The sequence below is a fragment of the Uloborus diversus genome, chromosome 5, assembly GCF_026930045.1.
Source record: "Uloborus diversus isolate 005 chromosome 5, Udiv.v.3.1, whole genome shotgun sequence".
Lineage (NCBI taxonomy): Eukaryota > Metazoa > Arthropoda > Arachnida > Araneae > Uloboridae > Uloborus > Uloborus diversus.
In genome coordinates this window covers 87432561-87458118 of record NC_072735.1, presented here as the reverse complement: position 1 = coordinate 87458118, position 25558 = coordinate 87432561, and the positions used below count along the sequence as shown (strand labels likewise).

Sequence of the window (25558 nt, the reverse complement as noted above, 5' to 3'; positions counted from 1 at the left end):
TGAGCGGAGCATTTTTAAATTGTCTTAAAAGGCATTCAAAATTGTATCAACAAAATATTTAACATAGTCACTAAGTTTTAACATACATACCTGTGAATTGTTGCACTTAACTAAAGAAAAAACTCAGAAATAACTAGAAAATAGTTGGTATGGTAATTAAAGTTTTTTTTATTTTTTTAATAACAGATAGGTGGCCTTTTTGGCTTTTTTCAATTCCTCATCACAAAACATAGAATTGTAGCAAAATTTATCCCCTGCCCGAGAAGCACATTTTTCAATAAGCAACGCTTGTAATGTGTCATGGCTTAGGTTGCAACGATAATCAGTAACATTTTGACGAACAATACTGAAGACACGTTCACAAGGCGCATTACTATGATGGATTAGCAGAATTTTCAGCATTAAATTCGATAGATTTTTATATTTAATGCAGCCATTGTGATCTTGTAATTCTTTAATTTTTGACCAAGCAACATCAGCTCTGTTTGAGATAATATCATTGCTAAATGTATCCACCTGATACAAGTTAAATTCAGCTTCTACAGCATCTTTTGCTTCATCTGTACATCCAAACAAATCTAAAAAGAAGTGGATAGATGAAAGCTTCTGTGTTTCTTTGCCTTTTATGTTTGCAACTGAGGCACATTTGTACAACTTTTCCTGCAGTGGAAATTTTTTCTTGATGTATTCACATGCCGTATCATAATAACTTCTTATGCAATTATAAAATTTTTCCTTGGAGCTTGCAGAAATATTGGGAGAGTTTAGGTATTGGCGAGTTTTTGATCCAATTACCAATTCTTCATCAGATTTTTGATTTTTTTTAGCATTGAATTTGATATCAAATATAGAATCTGCTTTTACAACAACTTCGGCCTTTACAAATCTAGCCAACAGTTCTGTAAACAAAGAAGTAATTTCTTGGTGATACACATGTATCATTGGTTGTTCTTTTTGCATCAATAAGTTAGTTTTATTGAAAATGGGAATCACAGTCTGCAAAAATGATAAGTATAATTTCGTGGTTGGTGCTTCAAACATTTTTTGTATTTTTAAAAATGTTGCGGAACTTCCCTCTTCTTCCTCACAAAAAAATTTAAATAAAGCATCCCACTGATCTAAAAATCTGTTGATGACTTCTCCTAAGGACAACCATCTGGTAGCTCCATACTTGAGAACTTTGAGTTGCTCCAACCCGCACACAGCCTGGCAAAATTGAAACAGCTGAACACGTTTTACACTTTTTTTCAAGCAGTAGTAAACATCCACCAAAAATTATTCAATGTCGTAGTCATTGAGTCTTTTAGCTGCATGTTGAGCTGCAAGATGGATTAGATGGCACACACACACCTGTGAATAACTATATTTGAATTTGCTTTCTTTATAAAAGAGCTCACTCCTTTGTTTTGTCCCATCATCACGTAAGCATTATCGGAGCAATAAGACACACAGTTTTCCCATGATATGTTTTTTTGCTGCAAATCATTTTTAATCAATTTAAAAATATTTTCTCTTGTTGAATCACCTTCTAGTTGGTATAAAGAAAGCAATGAAGTCACTATTTTCTTCGCTTCTTCATCGTAAAAGCTTGCTACAATGGGAAATAATTTTCCATCTTGTGAATTGCTGCCGTCTGTAGCCAAACTGAATTTATTTTTCTTTAATTTATCAACGATCGTTTCTTGTGTAGTTGTGGCAAAGCTCTTGGCTATTGCTGTGGTTTTGGTTCTGCCACAGGCATATTCTTTGGCTATGGAAGAATCCGGGAACATCTTCTTAAACAATGGACCAGCATGGTCCGAAATCGCTAATGGGCAATTGTGCTCAATTAAAAATTTGGTAAACAGAGCTTCTGCTCTAATGACATTTAGTCCTGATCCTGACTGTATCGTTGAAAACATGTCCAATGTTTTGTTATTTTCACAAGCCTTGGCTTTAACAACATGTTTATCACTTTCACAGTGCCTTCGACAATCCGCTCGTCCTCCATGAGAAACCAAAAAGTCAAAGCCACATACTGTACAAAACGCATAATTTGAAGAAATTTTTGACTTCTTTAACACAGGCCAAGTTGTCTCATACTCTTTAAGAAACTCTTGCGAATGTGTCCTCTTTGGCGCCATTCTGGACACTACTTCACAAGCTAAAATGGTGAACACAACGCACCGCACACGTGAGCGAGATCTGTGAAACGCAATATACGCGGCTCCGCTCTTCACTAACATAAACACAAAATGCGCATGCGTAGCAGCAGGAGTAAAATTCAGCCACGCAAAGTACGTGGGGAGGGAAAAAGCGCTTTGTTCTGGCTCACTCTTCCCCTCCACCACCGGAAACGCTCCTCTCTTAGCTGGGTGTCTCCTATTTGGCGTGCAGCAGCAGTTTTTTGGCTGTTAGCCAAACTCTAAGTGCGAGCGACAACGTCGATGATGCCTAGGCTACTTAAAATACAGATTGATTATTTTCGATCGTCTCAAATGGGGGAGAAAAAAAAATAGACACTTTAAAATTGCAATGGGAATGCGGAGAAAATGAAACACTTGGCGGAGCGGGCAGAGTTTTAAGATTTAGCGGAGCAACTCCGCTCAAAGCGGAGAGGTTGGCAACCCTGTTAAAGCCATAAAAACGAAAATTTAGTCTCTCTTTGGTCTTGTGAACAATAGGTATACTCTGAGAACCGCAGCATGTAGAGATCGTTCAAGTGTCTGTAGTTGGAATCAAAAAATGATGTAAAAGATCGAGAAAAATTTTGGAAACAAAAGTTTTGTTTTAAATATTGGGATATAATTTATCTCCCAATTAAGGCCTATACTTCTTTTACAGTAAAATACATGTGTTAAAATTTGTTATCTTCTCATAATACAGTGAAACCTCCCTTAACGGACACTCCCAAATAACGGACACCTCTAATTAACGGACATTTTTGCAAGTCCCAGTCCCTCAATATAGGTCATTCCATGTAATTCCCTCTGAATAACGGACACTCGGAATAACGGACAGTTATTTCACAAAAAATTTCCCTAGCGATCGTAGCACTTCCGTTTTTTTTTTTCACAGAATATCTTAGTAACTGCTTGCCTTACAAAGCTTTTCATCCTCCACAACTGATATACCCCCCTCCCCCCCCTGTCATTTCCTTATTATTGTTTCTTGGAATTAAAAGGGTGGTAATGGGCAGAGGCAGCAATTGGGGCTTAAAAGTTGGGGGCAGAAGAAAAAAAAAAGAGCTAAACGGCATGGTACTTTTTGCGGACATCAAAAAATGAAAAAGAAAAGAAAAAGTCATAATTTTGTTATGGCTAGTTTTGAGAGTATTGAAGCAGATAAGTGAAAACTGATGTCAGTCTAACAATTAACGTACCTTTTTCTTAAGATTTTAATGAATTTTATACACAATAACTATTCAAAAGTTAAGATAAAAAAAGAGGAAACTGGGCGCTTTTTCTAAGTGGGGCTCTCGGGGGATGCAATTGAGCAGACCGGCGCCGGTAGCAGTCGGATTTATGGCGGCGTGGTTTCTTTGGATTGTTTAATTTTTAGACATGAAAAAGATTTGCCCATATTCAAGGTCATATTGCCAACTGTCAATCATGCAATAGTGATACTTGAGATAAAATAAATAAATTAACCATAAAAAGTGTGTGGGGGGAGGGGGGTTGCTCCGCCGAATCGCCGCCGTTGGTAATGCAAAAATGAGATGTCAAACTGTTTTAACTGATTACTTTAATTGATTAAATGCTCTTTAAGACAAGTGTGTGCTGTCAGTATACCTTTATAAAGAAAAAAACAGATTAATTACACTTGACGTAAAATGTAGTAAACCAAACCTTTCGCAATTGTTTCGATTGTGTTCTACAAAGGGAACAACAGCCCATTTTGAAAAAGGTAAATTAAGTAGCTCCTCCTAATAGCGGACATCTCCCAATAACGGACAAAACTTCTAGTCCCTTGACTGTCCGCTATTCGGAGGTTTCACTGTATATTTTTCTTTTTTTTCCCTTAAAAAAATTCCTACAATCACAAGGCTTTGGGAGGGGCCATGGCCCCCCTCTAGATCAGCCCCTGCTTGATTCTTGCATCAGAATCTGAACCAGAAACTGAGGAATTAAATGACTTCGAAACAATAGGAAAGAACATGCCACAAGTTCCTAATCCAGTGAAGACCAATCCACCACATGATTAGGTGGCATCACCAGATAGCGGTGGTAGGCATGGGCACCCACATAGGGGGCAAGTGAGGGCTCAAGCAACCACCCCTAGAAATTAGAACTTTCTTGCTTTTAGTGCTTTTTTCTTTGCAAAAATGTAAAAACATTTTTTCTCCAGCCATTCATGAATAAGTTATTAAAAATGTTAAACTTCAATTACTCTAGTCAGTACTGAAATCGGTTTCCATGGGGAAAACATCCTTCTAAACCATGGAGAAAATATCTGACTCCCCCTCCCCTAAAAATTTTGCATATGGACGCCCAAAGAGGTAGGTGTAAACCAATTTCCTCCACAGCTTTATACCCCCTCAGAGACTAGATCTTTAAAGAGGAGGAGATGTGAGATGACGTCCATGAACTGTAACCAAGATCCAGCCAATGTTTGACCTCCAATAGAATCACAAAACCCTTGCCATCATCAACTTCAGGACACGTGTGTGTATGCTTTGTAAATCATGTCGAGGCTGCAAAATTTCATTTAAGTACAGCATATTAATGCCAGACAACAGCCGTCATTGCACCTCTACACTAATCACCTTACCACAAAGGCAGCTCATATAGGGGGGAGGGCAAGGACGTTAACTGTCTCCTCACTTTTATAGCTTTAATAAATTAACGATAAATCAAAAAATGATAAAAATTGATTGATTAATGTGTTTAAAGAAAGAAAAAGTGACTTAATCAGTGTGGGTTTCATATTTTTCTCATGCCATTATTTCATAAAGAGTAAAATAGAGCTTCAAATTAGAAAAAAAGAAAAATGTGGTCATCTGTACCGAATTTTGAAGATGTCATTTGATCAATAATAATTTTAAAATTCAATTCATAAAAAAAAAGTCAACCGAAAGGGCACGGTCCTTTTATGTGCCTCTGCTCTCTAGGGTACCTTCTTTAGCCCTCACTATTTTGGTGCACCAACCTCCTATTTTCTTGCTATGCTCTAACAAAACTAACAAATAAGACAGCTGTGAGGAGGCAGGTTAGCCCACTAGGTTGTCTATGAAGAGAACCCTATTACTACATCAAAATAAAGAAAAAAAAGGTACCTTAAACATAAACTTACTTATTATACTCATCTGATAAATCACCAAACTCATGAATATTGATTTCATATTCTCTAGGGGATAGGCCATCAACAGTGCCATCAATAATGCAAACATCTTGATTTAATTGATGAAAACGAATTACGCCTAAAATGTTTTGACTTCTGAATTCAGCTACAGCAGATCCTAACTTACTGGCACCTAGAAAACATTAATCAGAAAACGAAATGAAGCAGAAGAAACTGAAATACACACACTTACAACAAAATTCAACAAACATCTGAACTAATGGTTAAAACTACAAAATCGAAATTTTCGGAACAAATTGACACTAATGTAAATGCACTTATTTTTGCGAAAATGAACATAATGGTGATATTGGGAGCTGCAAATTTCAAATTTAACATGAACAAAATAAATAATGATAACAAATGGTTTCACACCTCTTAAATTTTCATGAATAGGACAGTCTTGTAAAAATTAAAGCCTCATGAAAATAAGTGCTTTTACAACATTAATATACAGAAAAGCCAATCTCTTAAGACAAAAAATCAAAAATCAGGAGGAAATTTTAAAAAATCAGCAGGGTTTTTTCTCGATCCAAGGCACTTTTTTTTTCACTCTTTTCATGCACAAAGCAATAAGGTTGTTGGCTTTAAAAAAATGTATACTTAAATCAAGAAATTTTACCATTTTAAAAAAATTGTTGCAACTTATTGTTTACTCAAAGGTTAAATTATTTAATTTCAATTGACATTTTAAAAAATGTTACTTGACCACTCTTATTTCTTTCAATCCCTAAAGAAACCCCAAGTAAGCAGAGTCACGTTGCACAAAAGTAAAAACGTTGCACAAAGTAAAAGTAAGTTTTCACAATTCCAGACCATTATGCTTCTTCATATTATTATTTCATAAGGATTGAATGGAAACTTTAACTTGTTAGGACAGAGTACAGTGGTCATCTATTTTGATTTTTGAGGCCTGTAAAGAAATTTTTTTTAGAAAAAATCTTTTAAACAGCCATGATATTTAATCCAATAATGTTGCCCAATGTTTCAAAAAAAAAAAAAAAAAGAAAAGAAAAAGAGGAGAGAGGGGGGTTGTTTTCCCCCCCAAGGTTTATTTAACCCCTATCAGGATTCTTTTTAACCTCTAACTTTTTTTGGTACACCAACCAACTATGCCATACAGTTACTAATTCTATTAGAGGGACGCACCTCATGTTAAAATGATTCTCACAGACCCAGAACATATATATATAAAATTTCAGAAACTAGTTTATGAATATTTGGCTTAAAATTTGTTACTTTGTCATAAACCAGGCTTTTCGATTTGTAACACAAGCAATATGTTAACAAAACAACGGTTCATACGGATCAGCTTTGTTGATCACATCTGGCCCACAAGCCGTAGGTTGGGCACCACTGCAATATCAGGACTGCATAGACCATAGCAGGGCCATAGCCAGGGGGTGGCATACGGGGGGGGGGGGGGGCAATGCCCTAACTTTTGTGCTTGATTCTTTATTTTTAATGAATTACGCATTAAAGAAGGAAAAATTCTGCGAAAAAGTCCCCACAAAGCCTTTTTCTGAAAGAGAGCACCCAACTACACATCCCTTCCCCTGAAGTTATCAAATGCAGTGGCGGATACAACCGGAGGATCATAAGGGTCATGACCCCCCCCCCCCCTAAACCATCAACAACAGCATCCATCCTCATTGTGTTCAAACACTTTATGGGCATAAAATATAAATGATTACAGTATCTTCTCAATTCATTAAATTTTTTGAAAGTAAATATTTCAACTTCCACCTAAGCACCCCTACATGTCAGAGAAACTAATTTGTAATGTTTATCTCCAATAAAGTGCATTATTCCTGACCGATTCGGTGCTTTTTATTGACCCCCCCAAGCAGTTTCGGAAATGTTTTGTACTCAAAACATAAGGTTCGTTCATGGGGGGGAGGGGATAATTTTTCAGCATGATCCCTCTTAAAATGGTTTTCTGTATCCACCTCTAATCAAATGTGGCCCACAGTGGTATTTTTAGGACATCTAATTTCAAAACTTTGACAGAAGAGTTCCAAACCCCATTGCCTTTTCCACCTTTTTGGAGTGCTCTGCCATGCTAATCCGGTGCCCTACCTCAGTGCTTCTCAACCTTTTTATATATTGAGGTTGATAATGAACAACAAAACTATAGCTATTTACAGAAAATTATGCTTCATGTGTTTCAAAGCATTTCTGTCAAACATGTCATTAAAGTGCACACTGCGGATAAACAATCAAATAATGTTTCAAAAAAGAAGCAAGCAAGAAATTAAAACCATGCACCTAACTTCCGTTTGACACTAATTTTTGCAAAGACGTTTGGTGTTCAGCTCTATGCGGGAAAGAACTACACGAAGTTCTTGATCCAGGCTCTTTAGAGATGATCTCTTAATGTTTTTTATAAGTGCGAGGGCTAAGAGGAAGGGTTCGCAAAGATATATAATTGAAAATGGTAGCAGCACATCAATAGCAAGACAAGAGACAGTGGGATACTCATTTTTAACCAGCAAACAAAATTCTTCCAGAGGCACTTCGCTCAACTTAAGAGTACAGTCTCTCTGAGGTCCATAAATTCTTCTTGAGCTTTCAAAGAAAGGTCTTTAGCCTGATGCATCCCCAGACGAAGAGAATGGATCACGAATTCAGTCATACCGTTCCATGGTAATATTCTTGAAATAGTGCTTAAACTTGTCCTGAAGTATGACTAAATGTTTTGCCACCACATTCAGCAGCTTTTCTTCCATTCCATTTTCTTCACATACCATGCTGACGGTTCGTTTGAACATGTCCAATGACCCACGAACTACTTCTTCTCTCCACAGCTGAATTTTTGATCTGAACCTGTTTATAGCTTGTTCATACATGTAACCTAAATTCTCTCCTTGTCCTTGCATATTCCGATTCAATTCGTTAAGGTTTTCAAAAATGTCAGCCATGTACGCTAGTTTTGCCAGCCAATATTTGTCTTGCAACAAACTGGCGTACTGCATTTCATTTTTTAAAATAAAAAACTGTGGTAACTCGTCCCTCAAATCAAAAATTCTTGATAGTGCCTCACCACGTGAAAGCCAGCGAATCTCTATATGAAGAAGTAGGGAGTGGTGATCTGCCCTCATTTCTTCACAAAATATGAAGAAAAGTCAAGAACTACGCGGCCTCGATTTTTTTAAGTTCACGATTTTCACGACTTCAGCCAAAGCTGACTTCAGCTCATCTGGTAAGTTCTGCCATGATAACTTCATGATGGAGGAAACAATAGATCGTTTTAGTTTCTATTTCACTAAGTCTCAGAACCGAGCTTTGCGAAACTACGATAAAAGGAAATTAGTATTGGAACTGGAAAAGAGGAAAACGAAAGCTAAAGCTGGGGCTAAAATTCCTGGGGAAGGGGACGATACTCTCGTTTGCGAAAGATTTAGAAAAATTTCTGTATTATTTGTTGATTTCGTGGAAATTAAAATCCGTTTTCAAAAACTGAAAGCAATAGGATCACAAGAAGTTTAACAGAAGTGAGGCATCAAATCCCCCCTCTCCCCTTGCTGGGTATGTCCCTTTGCACATGATTGACAGGTTGAATTTAGAAGTTACAGAACGATCGAACACTATTCGGTCATAACTTCAAGGCTCATTCTTTTTATATAACCACGCAAAATACCGCGGCACACCGGGTTCCTTGTTGCGGCGCACCAGTGTGCCGCGGCACACCGGTTGCGAAGCCCTGTCCTACTTTATACTCTATCAGCTAGCACCCAAAATTTCGACTATCATTTCTGCGATAAAGCTGGGAGTGGTGTCATTTTTTTCAGTTTTTGCGTAGATTACGAATATGCTAAGGCGGAAATTGAAATCGGTAGCTTTTGTACAGTAATTGTCAAAAAAAAAAAAAAAAAAGCATCAAAATCATCAATTTTTGAAGTTTTAGTTTTTGTCAATTGGAGTGATTTTATATGCAAAAAATGTTCCAAATAAAAATTATTTATCTGACTATCATTTATATATATGCTTTTGTATTTTTTACCGTAACCATTTTAGTGATTATGTCTCTTTTTAATGAGCAAAAACATTTATTCTCAAATGTGCGTCCTAGAAAATTTATAAGTACGCTAGGAGACATTTAACAGAGACATGTGTCCAGTCGAAAATAATAATAATAATACATGCAATTGCTCAACTGATTTCGTGCTACTTGCCAAAAAATCAGTCACAATCCGTTGTTCCAAGCAAAGAAATGAGACAGCAAAATTCAAGAAGTGCTTTGTTGCGAACAAGTTGTCAGTTTTCTTTCTTTGGAAATTAACCACCTGCTACAGGCGGCATTGAGCCACTGTAGGTAGCAAACGGGGGTTAGCGAGCGAATCGAGCAGAGGGTGGAGCCCCCAGTATGTAATTAATTGCTAACTAACTTGTTGTATTATCAAATGCAACAAGTGCAGTTTTTTTTTTTGCTGGAAATTGCCACCTGCCTCTGGCGGCATAGAACTACTGTAGGTGGCGAATGGGGGGATGGTGAGCAAAGCGAGCGGGGGGGGGGGGAGCCTTTAATACATAATCAATAGCCGACTATCATTTGGGGATTTTTTCCCTGATAAAAATCACTCCAATTGACAAAAAACTGAAACTACAGTGCATTAAATTCAGCTAAAGTATTTGCAATAAACTTTTGACAGCAGGAATGGCTTACTTTTATAGCAGCATTTGATAAAACAAAAATACCAGTGATTGTCCAAATATTTGAAAAATGGATGAGTGATAAATTAACATACCAAGTCCTTTTAAAACTGCTATTTTTCCTGTACTCTGGATAGCTTCTTTGATGATTTGAGAAGGTACAGCAGTCTCAACCACAACACTTTGTTTCTCTACATCAATTGAAAAGGAATCCACTCCTTTCAATTTTGTTAGGACATTTTCAACTTTTAAAGCACAATTATTGCAAGTCAAATTCACATCAAACTCAATCTATAAGAATATAGATAAAAATTTATGAAATAAACAATGAATGATAATTGTACAATGCTGGCTAGTATAGTAAGACAGAAATATAAAGTATCTGTGAACACAACTTAAAACTATCTGCAGATATTTAAAACAATATACAGAGGGTAGGTAAAATTTTCATTAATGCAATGTTTATTTTGCTTTCAATCACGTATCCATGAAAGCAAGAGATTGATTTCATTAATCTATCTACAGATTTTCAAGATGGCCATTGTTTAATATTGATATTAACTTAAAAATTTTGAGCAAAGTACATATTTGGTGCAATTGTATCTGCAAAGCAGCAAATGTATCCGCACACGGCACGCGCATGTTCATCTACATTATGAAGCTATGCTAGCTAGTAAGATTCTTTAAAAAAATCATGCTGTTAAAAGAAAAAAAAGCATTAAAAACTTTTCTGATTAAAATCAGAATTTTTAAAATTTCATTAAAGAAATCCAATTTGGATAAAATTCAAAATGCACATCATATATAATTTATAACTAATTAACCATAATTGTTAGTTTATTTCACTTTTTGTTTCCCAAAAAATGAAAAGTGTATAAAGCTTTGCTTTAAATTTGGTGCACTAAAGAAAAAATATTGCTTTTCTCACGAAAAGTTTTCTTTTAATACAAATACAAATGTGACGACCAGCAACAGGCTCTGCGCCCAGCTAGGCTGGTCCTAGTCAATTAATTAGTCCCCAATGAAGATCAATGGCCCTCTTAAAGCTATCCACCCCCTTGCTCATTACCGTCTCTTCCGGTAAGCTATTCCAAGTGCCCACGACCCTGCTAAAGTAGAAGTTTTTCCTGATTTCCAAGTTAGCCTGAGATTTAAATAGCTTAAATCAATGACCCCTTGTCCTGCTTTCCCCGCAAAAATTTAATCCATTTACATCTTTCATTTTGATAAATTTAAATAACTGAATCATGTCCCCTCTGACCCTCCTTTGCTCCAGGCTATACATGTTAAGCATATTAAGTCTGGTATCATAATCTAAATCTGAGAGTCCCCTTACTAATTTAGTTACCCTTCTTTGAACCCTTTCCAATACAAAAATATCTTAATAATACTAAATTCCGTCCACTGCTGGTCTACGTCACTATTTTCCAACCCTGACGAAAAAACCTCTTTCAAACTCTGCCTAAGTGCAACAAAATCAGTGTTTCTGAAATTGGGCACAAACCTAAAATTATCATCTTTGCACACTTCAAATTTAATCTGGAACCTAATGCTGTTATGATCACTATCTCCAATATGCTCCCCTACACACAACCCCTGAACAAAACTTCCTATGTCACAAAAAACTAGATCCAAAATCGCCTCCTCTCGAGTTCCTTGAGTTACAACTTGATCTAAGAAACAGTCACCAATTACATTTAAAAATTCCTCTTCTTTGCTATTACCAGGACAAAAATTATTCCAATCAATACCCGGAAAATTGAAATCCCCCATTATGATAACGGATCCCTTATTGGACATGTCACTAATAATATGGTACATCTGTTCATCTTGTCCCTGGTTTGAATTATGTGCCCTATAAATGTTTCCAAAGCGTAGCTTTTTGCCCTTACTGCTCGTCAACTCGAGCCAAACCATATCAATATCAGTAGACTTATCATTTATGACCAATTCATTGCAAATAAAATTGTCTCTAACATAAAATAAAACCCCACCACCTCTTTTACTTACTCTATCCTGTCTGAACAAATTATACCCAGCAATATGTAATAACTCTGCATCAGATTCGGTAGCCCATGTCTCTGTAATTGCAATAACATCCAACTTCTCATCCATAACTATGCTTTTCAATTCATCCATCTTGTTCCTAATACTGCGAGCATTGGTATAGAAAACTTTAAGCATGCCTAAGTTGCTTTTATTTAACACCCTGAAATTTCCTAAATCACACTTGTTAGCATTACTACTGTTGTTCGACACTTTATTTCCATTTCTAGCAATACCCAAAAAAATTTAATTCTCTCAATACCTGATGCTTGACCCATGCCCCCCATTCCAACTTAGTTTTTTGAATCCAAAGCCCCTAAAATTAATCCACTAACCATTTTGACCCCTGTAGAGCTCAGATGCAGGCCATCCCTAGCAATCCAATTCCGTTTACAATGACTCCATACATCAATGAACCTGATACTGCGCTTTTCGCAAATTGACTTCAGTAGCAAGTTCATACACCTTGCACGTTGATTTAGCCAGCTCCTATGCACTCCATACCTGGGAAGCAAACCAACCACTTGGACATTCGTCGAAAAGCTGGTTGCTTTATCCAACAGGGATTTCCATTCCCTAGAAAACTCCTTATTTTTACTGTGGCCTACATCATTTGTTCCCTCCCACAACGTATCCATGTTCTCCTTATTAAATACTCCCATCTTTTCAGCAACCATTTTAACGTCTTTTACTCAAGCCCCTGGTAAACAACACCTAGCCACCTTACGCTTTACTCTCCCAACTGTGTTACCCACCTCCCTTACCATAGAGTCCCCCAAAATTACACCCTTAGTTTCCCAGTCTATCTCCTCATTTGAAACTTCCCCCTGAATCTCTGGAACATTTATACCCTCTACAACTGGCCTACACCCTAATGCTAACTGGGCTTCCAAAACTAGCATCTTAAGTCTTAAGTCTGAGAGTTCAGCACATTTAGTGCAAATATAATCCTCCTCAAAAACAGACTCATTTTCCCCCTTATACAGGCAGAACATATGACATACAGACATATGACATGTACAGTCTTGAGCAAAGAAGAGACCGAGGGGACATGATTCAGTTGTTTAAATTTATTAAAACGAAAGATGTTACGGGGCTAAAATTTAACACTGAAAACAGGACAAGGGGTCATTGTTTTAAGCTATTTAAATCTCATGTTAACATGGATATTAGGAAAAATTATTATTTTAGCAGGGTAGTGGAACCTTGGAGCAGCTTACCGGAAGAGGTGGTAATGAGCAAAGGAGTCGACATTTTAAGAGGGCCATTGATCTTCACTGGGGATTGTAAATTGACTAGGACCAGTCTAGCTGGGCCCAGAGCCTGTTGCTGGTCGTCACTTTTGTATTTGTATTTGTAAATCACAACAGATCCACCTGTCCCCCTTCCCACTCTTTACCTCTTTCATAATGCATATAACACCCATTTCTACACAGTGGATAAGTTCCAAAAGGCAAAACAGAAAGATAAAAATGCAAAAAAACACAGAATAAATACTAAAAACAGCAGTAAATAAACAGTTGCTACACCCAATAAAGCACACAAGATCAAAAACCAGGAGATCACCACATGTCAGGCTTAGCTCCAAAAAATGCAAAAACACTTCAAGAATACAATAACAGCAAAAATAAGCCCCCAAAACACAATAAAACTAAATTACATGATAAAGTGCAGTAAAAAAACCTAAAACTAGACAGTAATAATGAAAAATTATAGTAAGAAAACACTTATCAAATTAGCAGCAATAACACTCCCTGCATCACAGGCGCCCTCTAGTGGCCAAAAAAAAACTTTAAAAAAAAAACTAGTATTTTCTATTCATGTAAACTCGTTAAAACTATGAAGACAATGAATCACAGAAGAAAGACATTGAAGACATTGAATCACAGAAGAAAAACGTAAAAACGTTTGTTAACTGCATACAAAGTCTGCAGAATGCAGACTTAAGTCTGCAAACTTGCACTCTTATAACACTGAAAGATTTTTTTTTTCCAATAAAATTACATTGTTATGGCTTTATGTGGAGTAGGAATCTATTCATAAAACCAAAATAAGCAACTCATCAAATGTTTTAAATTTTTAAGGATCTCTTTTTCGAAATTATATTCTTCTAATTGGCAGCCTGTTTGGCACGAATTCTGTACAGCGACCCATTCACTGTGCAGTGGCGGATACAGCCGGCGGGCAACCGGGCATTTGCCCGGTGGGCTGGTCATAATTCGGGCCGATCATCTAACAGCAAAGTATTTCGGTCCTGTCTACGTCTACTAACAGCAAAATGTAAATTTTGCACGCATGTGTTTAGAATAACGCAACTTCACAAAACACAGACTCAGCTCCTCTTTACGCATGGGCTAAAGCTTGAGGGTGGAGGGAGACAGGGCCGTCACCAAGAGGACTGGGGAGGGGGAAATTCTGAAATAGGGCTGCCCAGGACCTGATTACCACACAGGCTGACTAGGCCTAGGCCTGGGATCCCATGTTCCTAAGGGGCCAAAATTTTTCAGAGAATTATGCATAGCATTGCAACGATATGAAAAATACATGTATTAAAAAAATATATATATGATTTATTAATTGGAAAAAAAAACTTCTTTAAAGAGGAATTTTTAATCATGCAGCCAGTAACAAATTCTCCTTGGTCACGATTATGACGGGGCCCAAAGGGGATTCATAAATGCACATAAGTGATTGATAGATACAGTCGACGCTCGATATATCGACCATCTCCGTCCCCGAGAAAAAGGTCTTTATAACGAGTGGTTGTTATAAGAGGTATAAATTTAAAAAATGTACACCGTCATCATGCATGCCCAAGTAAATGCCCAAATGTTTTTTATCATAGGAATTTTAAGAAAAGTAGTGTGCAAAATATTATGACAGAATATTAAACAAGTTTTAAAGTAGAAAATATAGGGAGGAAAATGTTACACACTTTCAGATCTGCTACTACTACTACTACCACAACAATTTCTGAAGATAAAACCAGAAACAGAGGTCTGCCTTTTTAGCAGACGTGATTTTTGTAAAACCTTATTTTCTGTTTCAGATATAGGTGATAAATTGTGTTTCTCTTGCTTTCCAAAGAAACATTTAAAAGTCCCTCGAGAACCCCAAATCTTTAAAAATACTAGATTCAAACACCAAACTACCAATACATCTGCCAACTCCCTTTTCTTAGGAATCTGGAATTTCCTCGATTTTTCCTCCCATTATTTTTTCTGTGCTAGCTGTGGTGAATGATAATCCCCCAGCCCTCTTAAAGTTGGATTTGACATTGAAAACTTCAGGCAGATGTCTGTAAACAATAATCAATGTCATTTTAAGCTACAAATTTGTTTTATTGGAAAGAACACAAGAAATAGCGTCCGCTGATTCGGTCGCTGTATTGGATTAGAAGATACAGAACGGTCGTTATAACGAAAGCAAATTAACATAGAGTTTATAGAGACAAAGTTGGGACTTCTACCACTGGTCGTTATAATGGGACGGTCTTTATAATGTGTGGTCGTTATAATGAGCGTCAACTGTAGTTGTGTGATTAGACAAACAGGTCTCCAAATGTTCATGCGTGCTTTAAAAATGTAAATCAAACACTGCATAGTCTTCAGGGGTCCTCCAAATTAATGTAGGCCTAAAGTCTCACTCTCAGTTAGTCGGGCCCTGGGGCTGCCAATATATTTTTAGTGGTGTAATAAAAAATAAATAAATAAAAAAACGGGGAAACCTTAGCGGTCGTAAAAAGTTAAAATACTTTTGGTCTCTTTGACAGTTTTATTTATAAATGACAATTTACAATTGCTATAAAATGCAACTAACAACAAGGGCCGACTTGAGGTCGTGTCAGCTTAGAATAGGGGCTCGGCTCGGAAATGAACTCGTGCAGAGGATAAAATATCCTAATGGTCAAAAGGTGTAGAAGGGGCCCTGTGAAAAAAATTGACCTATGTCATTTTTTCCCCTTTTGCTCTCGGCGACCCTGTTTATAACAATTGGAATAAAAGGGACAAAATATTTTTTTCCGTAAAATTATTTTTAAAAAATGCAATTCTAAAATACCATTGAGGATCATGAAAGACTCTACACTATTAAGATTATCAAATCAAAGGCCAAAGGCCGCCGAAATGTGAGTTGAAAGCATTTTTTGACGAAACAAAGTATTCTGTACGCTGTACAAACTCACGGTTTCGGGCCCCTCAGTTTAAAAAGAAAATAAGTAGATAAAAACCAATGTTGAAAGAATTCTGGTGGACCCCAGAACCTCCCCCCCCCCTCCTTATATCATTGAAGATGGTGTTAAATTTAAATTTTGGGGCTTTAATTTTGAATAACTTCATAAGAGAACAGCCGAATCCACTTCCGCCATAACATGGAATTCCAGTTTCGAAAATTTACTGGAGGAAAGCACTCGAACCTCTCCCATTTTTTTAACCTTCCCAAAGATGGTCTAAAACTGATTTTAAATTAACCGTATCAAAAATTTTCTGGGAAGGTGCTCCGTCCCCTCCTTTCTCTAGACATCATCAATGAAAAACGTTTTAAATCTCGTTTTTAATGCTTCAATTTCGAAAATTTTCATGGGTGAGCCTCCTGAAAACTCCTTTTCCTAACATCACTGAAAGTCAGCAAAAATTTCGTTTTTGGAACTTAACTTTCGAGTGACTGCCGGTGCCCTAGTCTTTACCAAAAAAGGCTTTAAAGACTTCAATTTGAAAACTTTCTGGTGGATGGTCTCGGAATATATCTCGACTTAAAATCATCAAAGATCTTCTAAATCTGCGTTTTCGGAGCTAATATTATTTTAAAAAAATTTCAGAGGAGGGTTCCCGGAACCGCTCTTCATAGCATATACTCGAAGATAATTTAAAATTCTGTTTTTGGATTTCCACTTCCGAAAAGTTACAGCAGAAACCCTGAACCTACGCTCCCTTAACATCATCAAATATTGTCTAAAATTGAGCTTTAAAACTACAATTTCAAAAAATTTCAAAACCCCCTGTTTCAAACTCAATGTTAATCTTTCCATTTAGTTTATATTGCTAATACTTTAATGACTCCCAGAAGCCAGAAAGCTAAGTCCACTCTCTCTCTCTCTATCTCTCTCTCTTTGCATTGATACATGCGTTTGACAAAAAAAAAAAAAAAAAAATTAAGGGGCTGCCAAACTCGTACCCGACCCCTCCCACCAGGTTTTTGACCTCGTATCGAGTCTGGGGTCGTCAGGGCATGGCAGTTTAAAAAAAGGAATGTTTATGATAGGGCCATGTAACGTATGTTTGTGTCGAGGGAGCCATCACGTTCTAAGACGGCCTTTTATTCTTTCACCCATGAACATCGCTAGATCTGTTTCATAAAACAGGGCAATTAAGTTATTTGTTATGACTGCAGAAAAGGACATACTAGCCAAGCAGTGTTATCATTACGGAAATATTCAATCAAGTTCCAGGCATTATAAAAATACTTAAACGGACAATTATTATCACAATTTTCCCCCAAAATAAGGTTTAGCTAATACTGTATCAATTTGTTCACCATTAAAGCGCAGAAGCGTCCCTATCTGTTAAATTTTGTTTAAATAAAACATATTTAGTTCTTAAGAATAATTTCCTCATATTTAAGTGATATCCCAATCGTTAGGTAAAATTTAATATCTAAAAGAGTTATGGGGCCACTACATCTCCTAATGCCAGGGCCGATTTTTCAACCAATCCGCCACTGTCACTGTGCCTCGCTAACTATCTTGATTTCTTTTCCCTGGTCATCTGTTGTCTTTTGAGATAGGATCTTGGTTGGTGCTCATTAGACAAACCTAAGGCTGAAAGCTAAGAGGTGGATATTGTGGAGAAAAAGTACTCATAAGACAATTTTGGAAAATGTAAACTGTTTTATAATTGAAAAGTAAAATATGCATGAAATTACACAGAAAAATACATACAGAATTCAATATACAATGTTAAATAACCATTCTATTCGTATAAGCTTTAAAAACTATAATCAACATAAAGCTGTTCTCAACTTGTCAACAAGGCCGAAAAATATTGTTAACTCAGAAAAAAAAAACACTCAGAAAATAACATAAAAGTAATCATTGGTACAAAATAGAAATAAAGCATGCGAAAATAATGAAATGTTCATCACAGCACAATTTAATTAGAATATCATTCAAAATCAAATATTATTGTTAACAGTTAAAGTGCACAGGGCTGTGCGAAGGGCAAGCAAGGCAATCGCCCCAGGCGCCGCTAAGCAACTCTCATTTCGTGTATCATAGATGCATGCAGTCATAGATACACAAAATAGAGAATCATTTCAATGATTAAAAAATCTGAAACACATTGGTTTATAGTTCCGGTGGTAGAATTTTTTTTTTTTTTCAAAACATTGACAGCTGCCTTTGATCAAAAATCGAAGGTCAAGGGATTAATACCTTTTGTTTCTTCATCAATATCAGAATACAAGTCAACAGTTAACTTGTTTTATGCAAAGGTTTTTGAATTGTTTAGAAAATAATAAAGCTCATAAGACAGTTCTTTGTACACGTTCAAAGTCAGAAAATGTTGTCCAAAAAATTCTTTTGTAATGAATTCATTTTTCAGATCAGGTTTGTTTACAAATGATATCTTTCTTACATTTTCACCAGAAAATCTTGCTCATAATATTTGGCAAAAAATATCACTTGTTTTTTCAAATACATTCTATCTATTTCAGGTTCTAAAATGCTACGCTACAGTATCCAAAATAGAGCAAGTATTACAAATACAAATACAAATGTGACGACCAGCAACAGGCTCTGGGCCCAGCTAGGCTGGTCCTAGTCAATTAACTAGTCCCCAATGAAGATCAATGGCCCTCTTAAAGCTATCCACTCCCTTGCTCATTACATCCTCTTCCGGTAAGCTATTCCAAGTGCCCACGACCCTGCTAAAGTAGTAGTTTTTCCTGATTTCCAAGTTAGCCTGAGATTTAAATAGCTTAAAACAATGACCCCTTGTCCTGCTTTCCCCGCAAAAATTTAATCCATTTACATCTTTCATTTTGATAAATTTAAATAACTGAATCATGTCCCCTCTGACTCTCCTTTGCTCCAGGCTATACATGTTAAGCCTATTAAGTCTGGTATCATAATCTAAATCTGAGAGTCCCCTTACTAATTTAGTTACCCTTCTTTGAACCCTTTCCAATACAAAAATATCTTTCTTCAGATAAGGCGACCAAAACTGAACAGCATACTCCAAATGAGGTCTTACTAAACTCCTATATAAAGGCAGAAGAACTTTCTTAGATTTGTTTGAAATAGATCTATTGATGAACCCAAGCATTTTGTTGGCTTTGTTACTAGCAATACTGCACTGTTGACTAAACTTGAAGTCCTGATTTATATAGACACCCAGATCCATAACATTTTCTGCCTGATTTATGACTGGACCCTGTAAACGATATCTCATACGCTTATTTCCATGACCTAAGTGTAGCACTTGACATTTCCCTACATTAACTGCCATACCCCATTTATCTGCCCACTTAGTAATATGATCTAAATCCTCTTGCAGCTGTTTTACTTGTTCTTCATTTTCGACAATCCCCATAACTTTTACATCGTCAGCAAAACAATTCATGCTTCCAGAAATATTTGCATTGATGTCATTCATAAATATTATAAATAAAAGAGGCCCTAAAACTGATCCCTGAGGAACCCCACTTAAAACATCACTCCAATTAGAATGATTTCCTCTCACAACTACTCTTTGCTTCCTACCAGTAAGCCAACTTCTAACCCAAAGTAAAGTTTTTCCTCCTATTCCAATGTCAGCTAACTTGCTGAGAAGAGCAACATGCGGTACCTTGTCAAAAGCTTTTTGAAAATCAATATAAACAACATCCACACATTTTTTGTTATCTAAAGCTGAGGTAACCTTGTCGTAGAAATGCAATAAATTAGTAGTACAGGATTTACCTTTCCTGAAACCATACTGCAAACTAGTCAACAGACTATTAGTTTCTAAGAACATCATGATCTTAATTTTGATCAAAGTTTCAAAAATCTTACAAATCACCGAAGTCAAACTTACAGGTCTATAATTCCCAGCAATACCTTTAGACCCCTTCTTGAAGAGTGGCGTTATGTTAGCCAGCTTCCAGTCCTCTGGCACCGTCCCCGAGTTATAAGAAGCATTGAAAATATTCAAAATAACATCCACTAATTCCTCTGCACATTCAACTAAAATTTTTGGATAGATATTATCTGGTCCCGGAGCTTTAGTTGCTTTAATCTTTTTCAAATGAAATAAAACCTCCTCCCTGGAAAATACAAAATCCTCAAGCTGTATAATAGCTTGTGTCTTGTTAGTGTCAACTGTTGAGATACAGTTATCGTTAAACACACTGGAAAAAAAGTTATTTAGAACATTTGCAATATCCCTATCGTTTTGGATTAAATTTCCATACTCATCGACCAAAGGCCCAATTTGACTGTTTCGAGCTTTCCCAGAATTAGCGTAAGCAAAAAACCTCTTAGGGTTCCCATCAATGTCATCTGCCAGCCTTTGCTCCAATTCCCTTTTCTGAATCCGTACCAAATACTTAAAATTTCGCCTTGCCTTACCATACTGGAGCCTCTCCGCACTCTGACCAGTTTCTTTAAACTTACGAAAAGTGGCTTGCTTATAATTAAGAGCTTCTTTAGTCTCCCTGGAGAACCACATGGGCCAAATACTTAATACTTAATACTTAAATACTTAATACTTAAATACTTAATACTTAAATACTTAATACTAATAATTACTTTGGTGGATATTAGTTTTCAAGATTAATAACAAGGTACAGAAGAAATTCAACTACATTTTCCATTAATATTCTACTCCATCACATGTGCAATGGCTAGTAATACCAACCGAATATTCGGTGCATCCCTCGAAATAAATGTCCTAAAGTTTTGTCTAATGAACAATTATTTTTATGACATTTTTTGCATTAGAAGGGGTTTACCAGCATTTACATAATACGTAATGTCTTTTTCACTCACCATCGAAGTTTCAGATCTCCCACTAGTCATGATTGAAGAAAAATTCTTTGTAGAATCTGTTGTGACACCAATTGCAACTGTTCGAGTTCAATGACCAGTCCCTGGAAAATAATGGCCACTGTTAATGCTCCAATATTATTGAAATCATTTCAGCAACTAAAAATATATTTCAAATGCTGAATATAAGACAGTTGATGAAGAGTAGTGATAATATACACATTACAAGGTTGTAATAAATATTGTGAGTTTATAAGGGAAATAAAGTGAATAGAGAATTATAAGAATAAATAAGGTGAATGAGATGACAAAAAGAAAAAATACCAAAGAAAGGGGGGTAGACCAACCAAGCACTGCCATTAAAGGCTTACTGTATTAATTGGCAAACAGAAGTAAAATATAACAAACACTTAAATTGGGAATGCCATGAATCTCCCAAGGTTCCAGTAAATGACGACCGAGGTGTTTGAACCTATAGGCAGACAACTGTTTATTATTTTTCATAAGAAAATTCAACTGTTTCTAGTTTTCCATGGCGGGGCCTCCTGGTTTGCTATTTATATGGTTGTTATGGTATTATTCGTTGGTAAAATTTTCATGTTCAAGGCAGGGCTGTCGCCAGGTACATTCGTTTGGGGGGGTGTTGGAACTGATTTTGCCGACTGACTCCTAACATTTTGCCGACCCGACAGATACATACGTACACACTATATATATATATATAGATATATGTAAGAACCGCAGCTCGGTTCTTATTACGAATCTTGGTTTTCGCAAGTTGCAGTGTTGTGCCGTAATAATCCACCACGTAGGAAGAGGACAAAGCTACATTCACAAATCACATCTTTATTTTTACATAGAATATAACAGCAGGAACTTCTCTTAACTAACCAACTTGTTTAGTTGTGCCACAATTTTTATATAGGGAATATCATTAAAAGATTACAGATAATTATCCCTCGAGCATGTGATCTCACGTGATCTATATAGGAGGAGCAGATTGCAATAACGAAATAATATTGGGCTTTGCACCGCAGACAGAGGCTGGCTTTAGTCTGGAGGGGAAAAAAGTGTCTGGTAGGTACTTTACGGGGAATCTCATCTGAGCCTAGAACATAGCCATATATGGTATGAGAAGCATTTAAGTGTGTAATAAATAATGTCAGTGACTCATACGTGCTGACATATAAGTGAACAGAACTTAATATGGAAAAGGCCTAGCAAAGGATTTTTCATATTACATATATATATATATATATATATATATATATATATATATATATATATATATATATATATAGATTCAGGGCCTCTGACAAGATTTCGTTTCATATTGCAGTCGGAAACATGCAACTGTAGACAAGCTTCAGTGCTTCAGTGATACTAAGGAGATGCATTAATTTCGATTAAAGTCAAGATAGACTGCTGCACTCCGGAAAATTTTCGAAATTGGCACTAAAAACATAATTTTAGGCTCTGGTTTATATAAGAAGCAAGAGGATCGCGGATTCATTCTCATATTTTTCGCTGGAGTCAATATGGCGCTTTTTTCTAGAATAGGTGGTTTTCGAGAGTTCTTCCATAGAAATTTTTAAAAACAAAGATTTTATGCCATCTTTATTGACGCGAAGGAAAGGGATAGGGGGTTTTCGAAATTAAAGTTTTAAAAACACAGTTTTATGCTATTTAAGGATAATTTAGGGGAGAAGGTAGGCAGTGACGGATCTACATTTTTTTCCGAGGCGGGGCAAATATCGAAACTGCCGCCCCTATCCATCTTTCAAGTTTTAAAATTGAGTTTCAACGAAAAAAAAATAAAAATAGTGTAAATTTGCCGCCTCCTAGAAGTCGTCGAACTTGGCAACCCCCGTCTCCTCCTCCCCTTAAATCCGACACTGAGGGTGGGTATTTACAGATGTCCAGTGGACAGTGGCAGATAAGCTAGAGAAAACGGATATGAGGAATTAGAAGGAATTTTTGAGGAGACTTTCTGAGGAAATTCGAAAAAAAGAAAAAGAAAACGTATTTTATCCATATATAATTTAGCACATAAGAACATTTTCTACTCAAAAAGTGTTGTAATATAATGGTAAATTAATTATGTTGTATATAATTTTTTTTTGGGGGGGGGGAGGGGGGACCCTCATGGTAATCATTCGTTTTGGTACCTTTGAGTACTTTGATTCTGATTGAACATTTCCATGGTGCACAAATAGGGATTTTAAGTGTACAAATCAGAAGAACTGCTTTGTATAGGAGAAATAGTTTGCAAAATGAGTTATATCATGCTAGTAATGTTAGGCTAGAAAAAGTGGTGTTCGGAGGTTTCTACCCCTGAAGATTCTAAAAATGAAACTTAAGACTGTTTGACGATGTTAGGGGGAGAGCAGGCTCAGGAATGTTTTCGAAACTGAAGACTTAAACAGAAAATAGTAAGTCATGTTTGGTTCCGCTGGGGTTCAGGGGCACTCCCTAGGCGATTTTGTGAAATTAAAGTTCCAGAAAGGCAATCATGGACCATCATTGGTGATATTAAGGAAAGGGGAGGGGAATAACATATTTTTAGTGTTGTGGGAAAGAGTGGATTTCATAGACTCTCAACGGAAATTTTCTGCGAATGATTTTCGAAAAATGTATTTTTACGCGATCTGCGATGATGTTCGGGGGCTGCCCCCCGGAAAAATTTTAAGAACGTAAGTCTTGAAAAAAGAAAAAAAAATTCTCTAGACATCTTTAATGGATTTGGGTAGCAGCGTAGCCAGGGGAGGGGCCCAGCGCCCAGGGAGAGGGGCCGAGGGCATAACCTTTCTTGGAGATCGAAGAGAGCCTAAAACCTTGTTTTTCAGCTTTTAATTTCTTAAGAATTTCGGGGGCGAGCTTCCAATTCCCAAGCAGTTCCGTAATGTTTTCAAAAATGCAGTTTTCGGGTCTTAGGTTTGAATTAATTTTAGGTAAGACCTTCCACTCCTCCCCCTCATCCAACTTGGCAAAACATAGCGTTTGCAATGTTCTTAGCAGGGTAAGCTCCCAAACACCATATTCAGAAATACTGAAGGAGAAAACATGTCAGCATTTCTATCCTCTAGTTAAGAATATAACTCATTCATAAATTTTGAGGTTATTTATCACTTTTTAAAATACCCAGACTTAACAAATAGGAGTGTATTGGTGTTTTAAACAACTATTAATTAATAATAAGCAGATATAAATAATTAGCATTATCTATAATGAAATCAATTTAGCAATTCAATGAAAATAATTAATGTGATAATCTCTTTGAGGTAAGAACCTAAGAACCTGGGCCTCTTCCGAAATAGAACCAGGAATTGTTTTGTGAATTGAGACTATACTTTTTAATGATGCAAAATAAATACTAGCTCAATTCAAAAAGCTTTCTTGATTATTTTAAAGAGAGGAATCTGAAGGAAATGTATTTTTTAACATAACTTTCTTGTTTCCATTGTTTTTTTACTATTTCAATCAGGTTAGTCATTAGAAAGATGACTTTTGTGTCTCAGGAGGTTGCCTTCCAAGTGCAATGAGGCAAGCAACACCAAAATCTTTAGCGTACTGGCAATAAAGCAAAACACTGGATATTGATTAAATCAGGGCCGGATTTAGGGGAGTGCAGGCAAGGCTACTGCTCCGGCGCCTCCACAACAAAGGGGCCTCCACAATAAAATTTTTACAAAATATCCTAACTTTCATGGGTCGAAAATATCGGATATATACATATATATATCAATATATTCGGATATATATCAAAGTATCGGATATTTTCAAAAATATACAAATACAAAAGTGACGACCAGCAACAGGCTCTGGGCCCAGCTAGACTGGTCCTAGTCAATTTACAGTCCCCAGTGAGGATCAATGGCCCTCTTGAAACTATCTACTCCCTTACTCATTACCACCTCTTCCGGTAAGCTGTTCCAAGGTTCCACTACCCTGCTAAAATAATAATTTTTCCTACCATACATGTTAGCCTGAGATTTAAATAGCTTAAAACAATGACCCCTTGTCCTGTTTTCAGTGCTAAACTTCATCCCCGTAACATCTTTTATTTTAATAAAATTAAACAACTGAATCATGTCCCCTCGGTCTCTTCTTTGCTCAAGACTGTACATTTTTAGCCTTCTAAGCCTGGAATCATAGTCTAAGTGAGAAAGTCCATTTATTAGCCTTGTCGCCCGCCTTTGAATCCTTTCCAATACATTAATGTCTTTCTTAAGATAAGGAGACCAAAACTGAACAGCATACTCCAAATGAGGTCTTACCAAACTTCTATATAAGGGCAGAAGAATTTCTTTAGATTTGTTTGAAATAGATCTATTGATAAACAAACCCAAGCATCTTATTGGCCTTACTACTAGCAATGCTGCACTGTTGGCTAAACTTTAAATCCTGACTTATTACGACCCCCAGATTAGTAACTTTGTCTGCCTGACTAATGACTGAACTTTACAAATAATAACTTGTACACTTATTTCCATGCCCTAAATGTAGCACTTGACATTTCCC

General features: G+C 36.5%; 1 protein-coding gene across 5 annotated transcripts in view; it reads right to left on the bottom strand.

Annotated features, from left to right (window-relative positions):
- LOC129222314 (copper chaperone for superoxide dismutase-like) overlaps positions 1 to 25558 on the bottom strand; it is a 64288-nt gene that overhangs the window by 22688 nt on the left and 16042 nt on the right. For all 5 annotated transcript variants that reach the window (XM_054856803.1, XM_054856805.1, XM_054856807.1 and 2 more), the window contains 3 exons: positions 21041 to 21141; positions 10068 to 10263; positions 5272 to 5452 (listed from right to left, as the gene is read on the bottom strand). In XM_054856803.1, the coding sequence (XP_054712778.1) occupies positions 5272 to 5452; positions 10068 to 10263; positions 21041 to 21070 (407 nt within the window). In that variant the 5' untranslated portion in view covers positions 21071 to 21141. The remainder of the gene's footprint in view (positions 1 to 5271; positions 5453 to 10067; positions 10264 to 21040; positions 21142 to 25558) is intronic.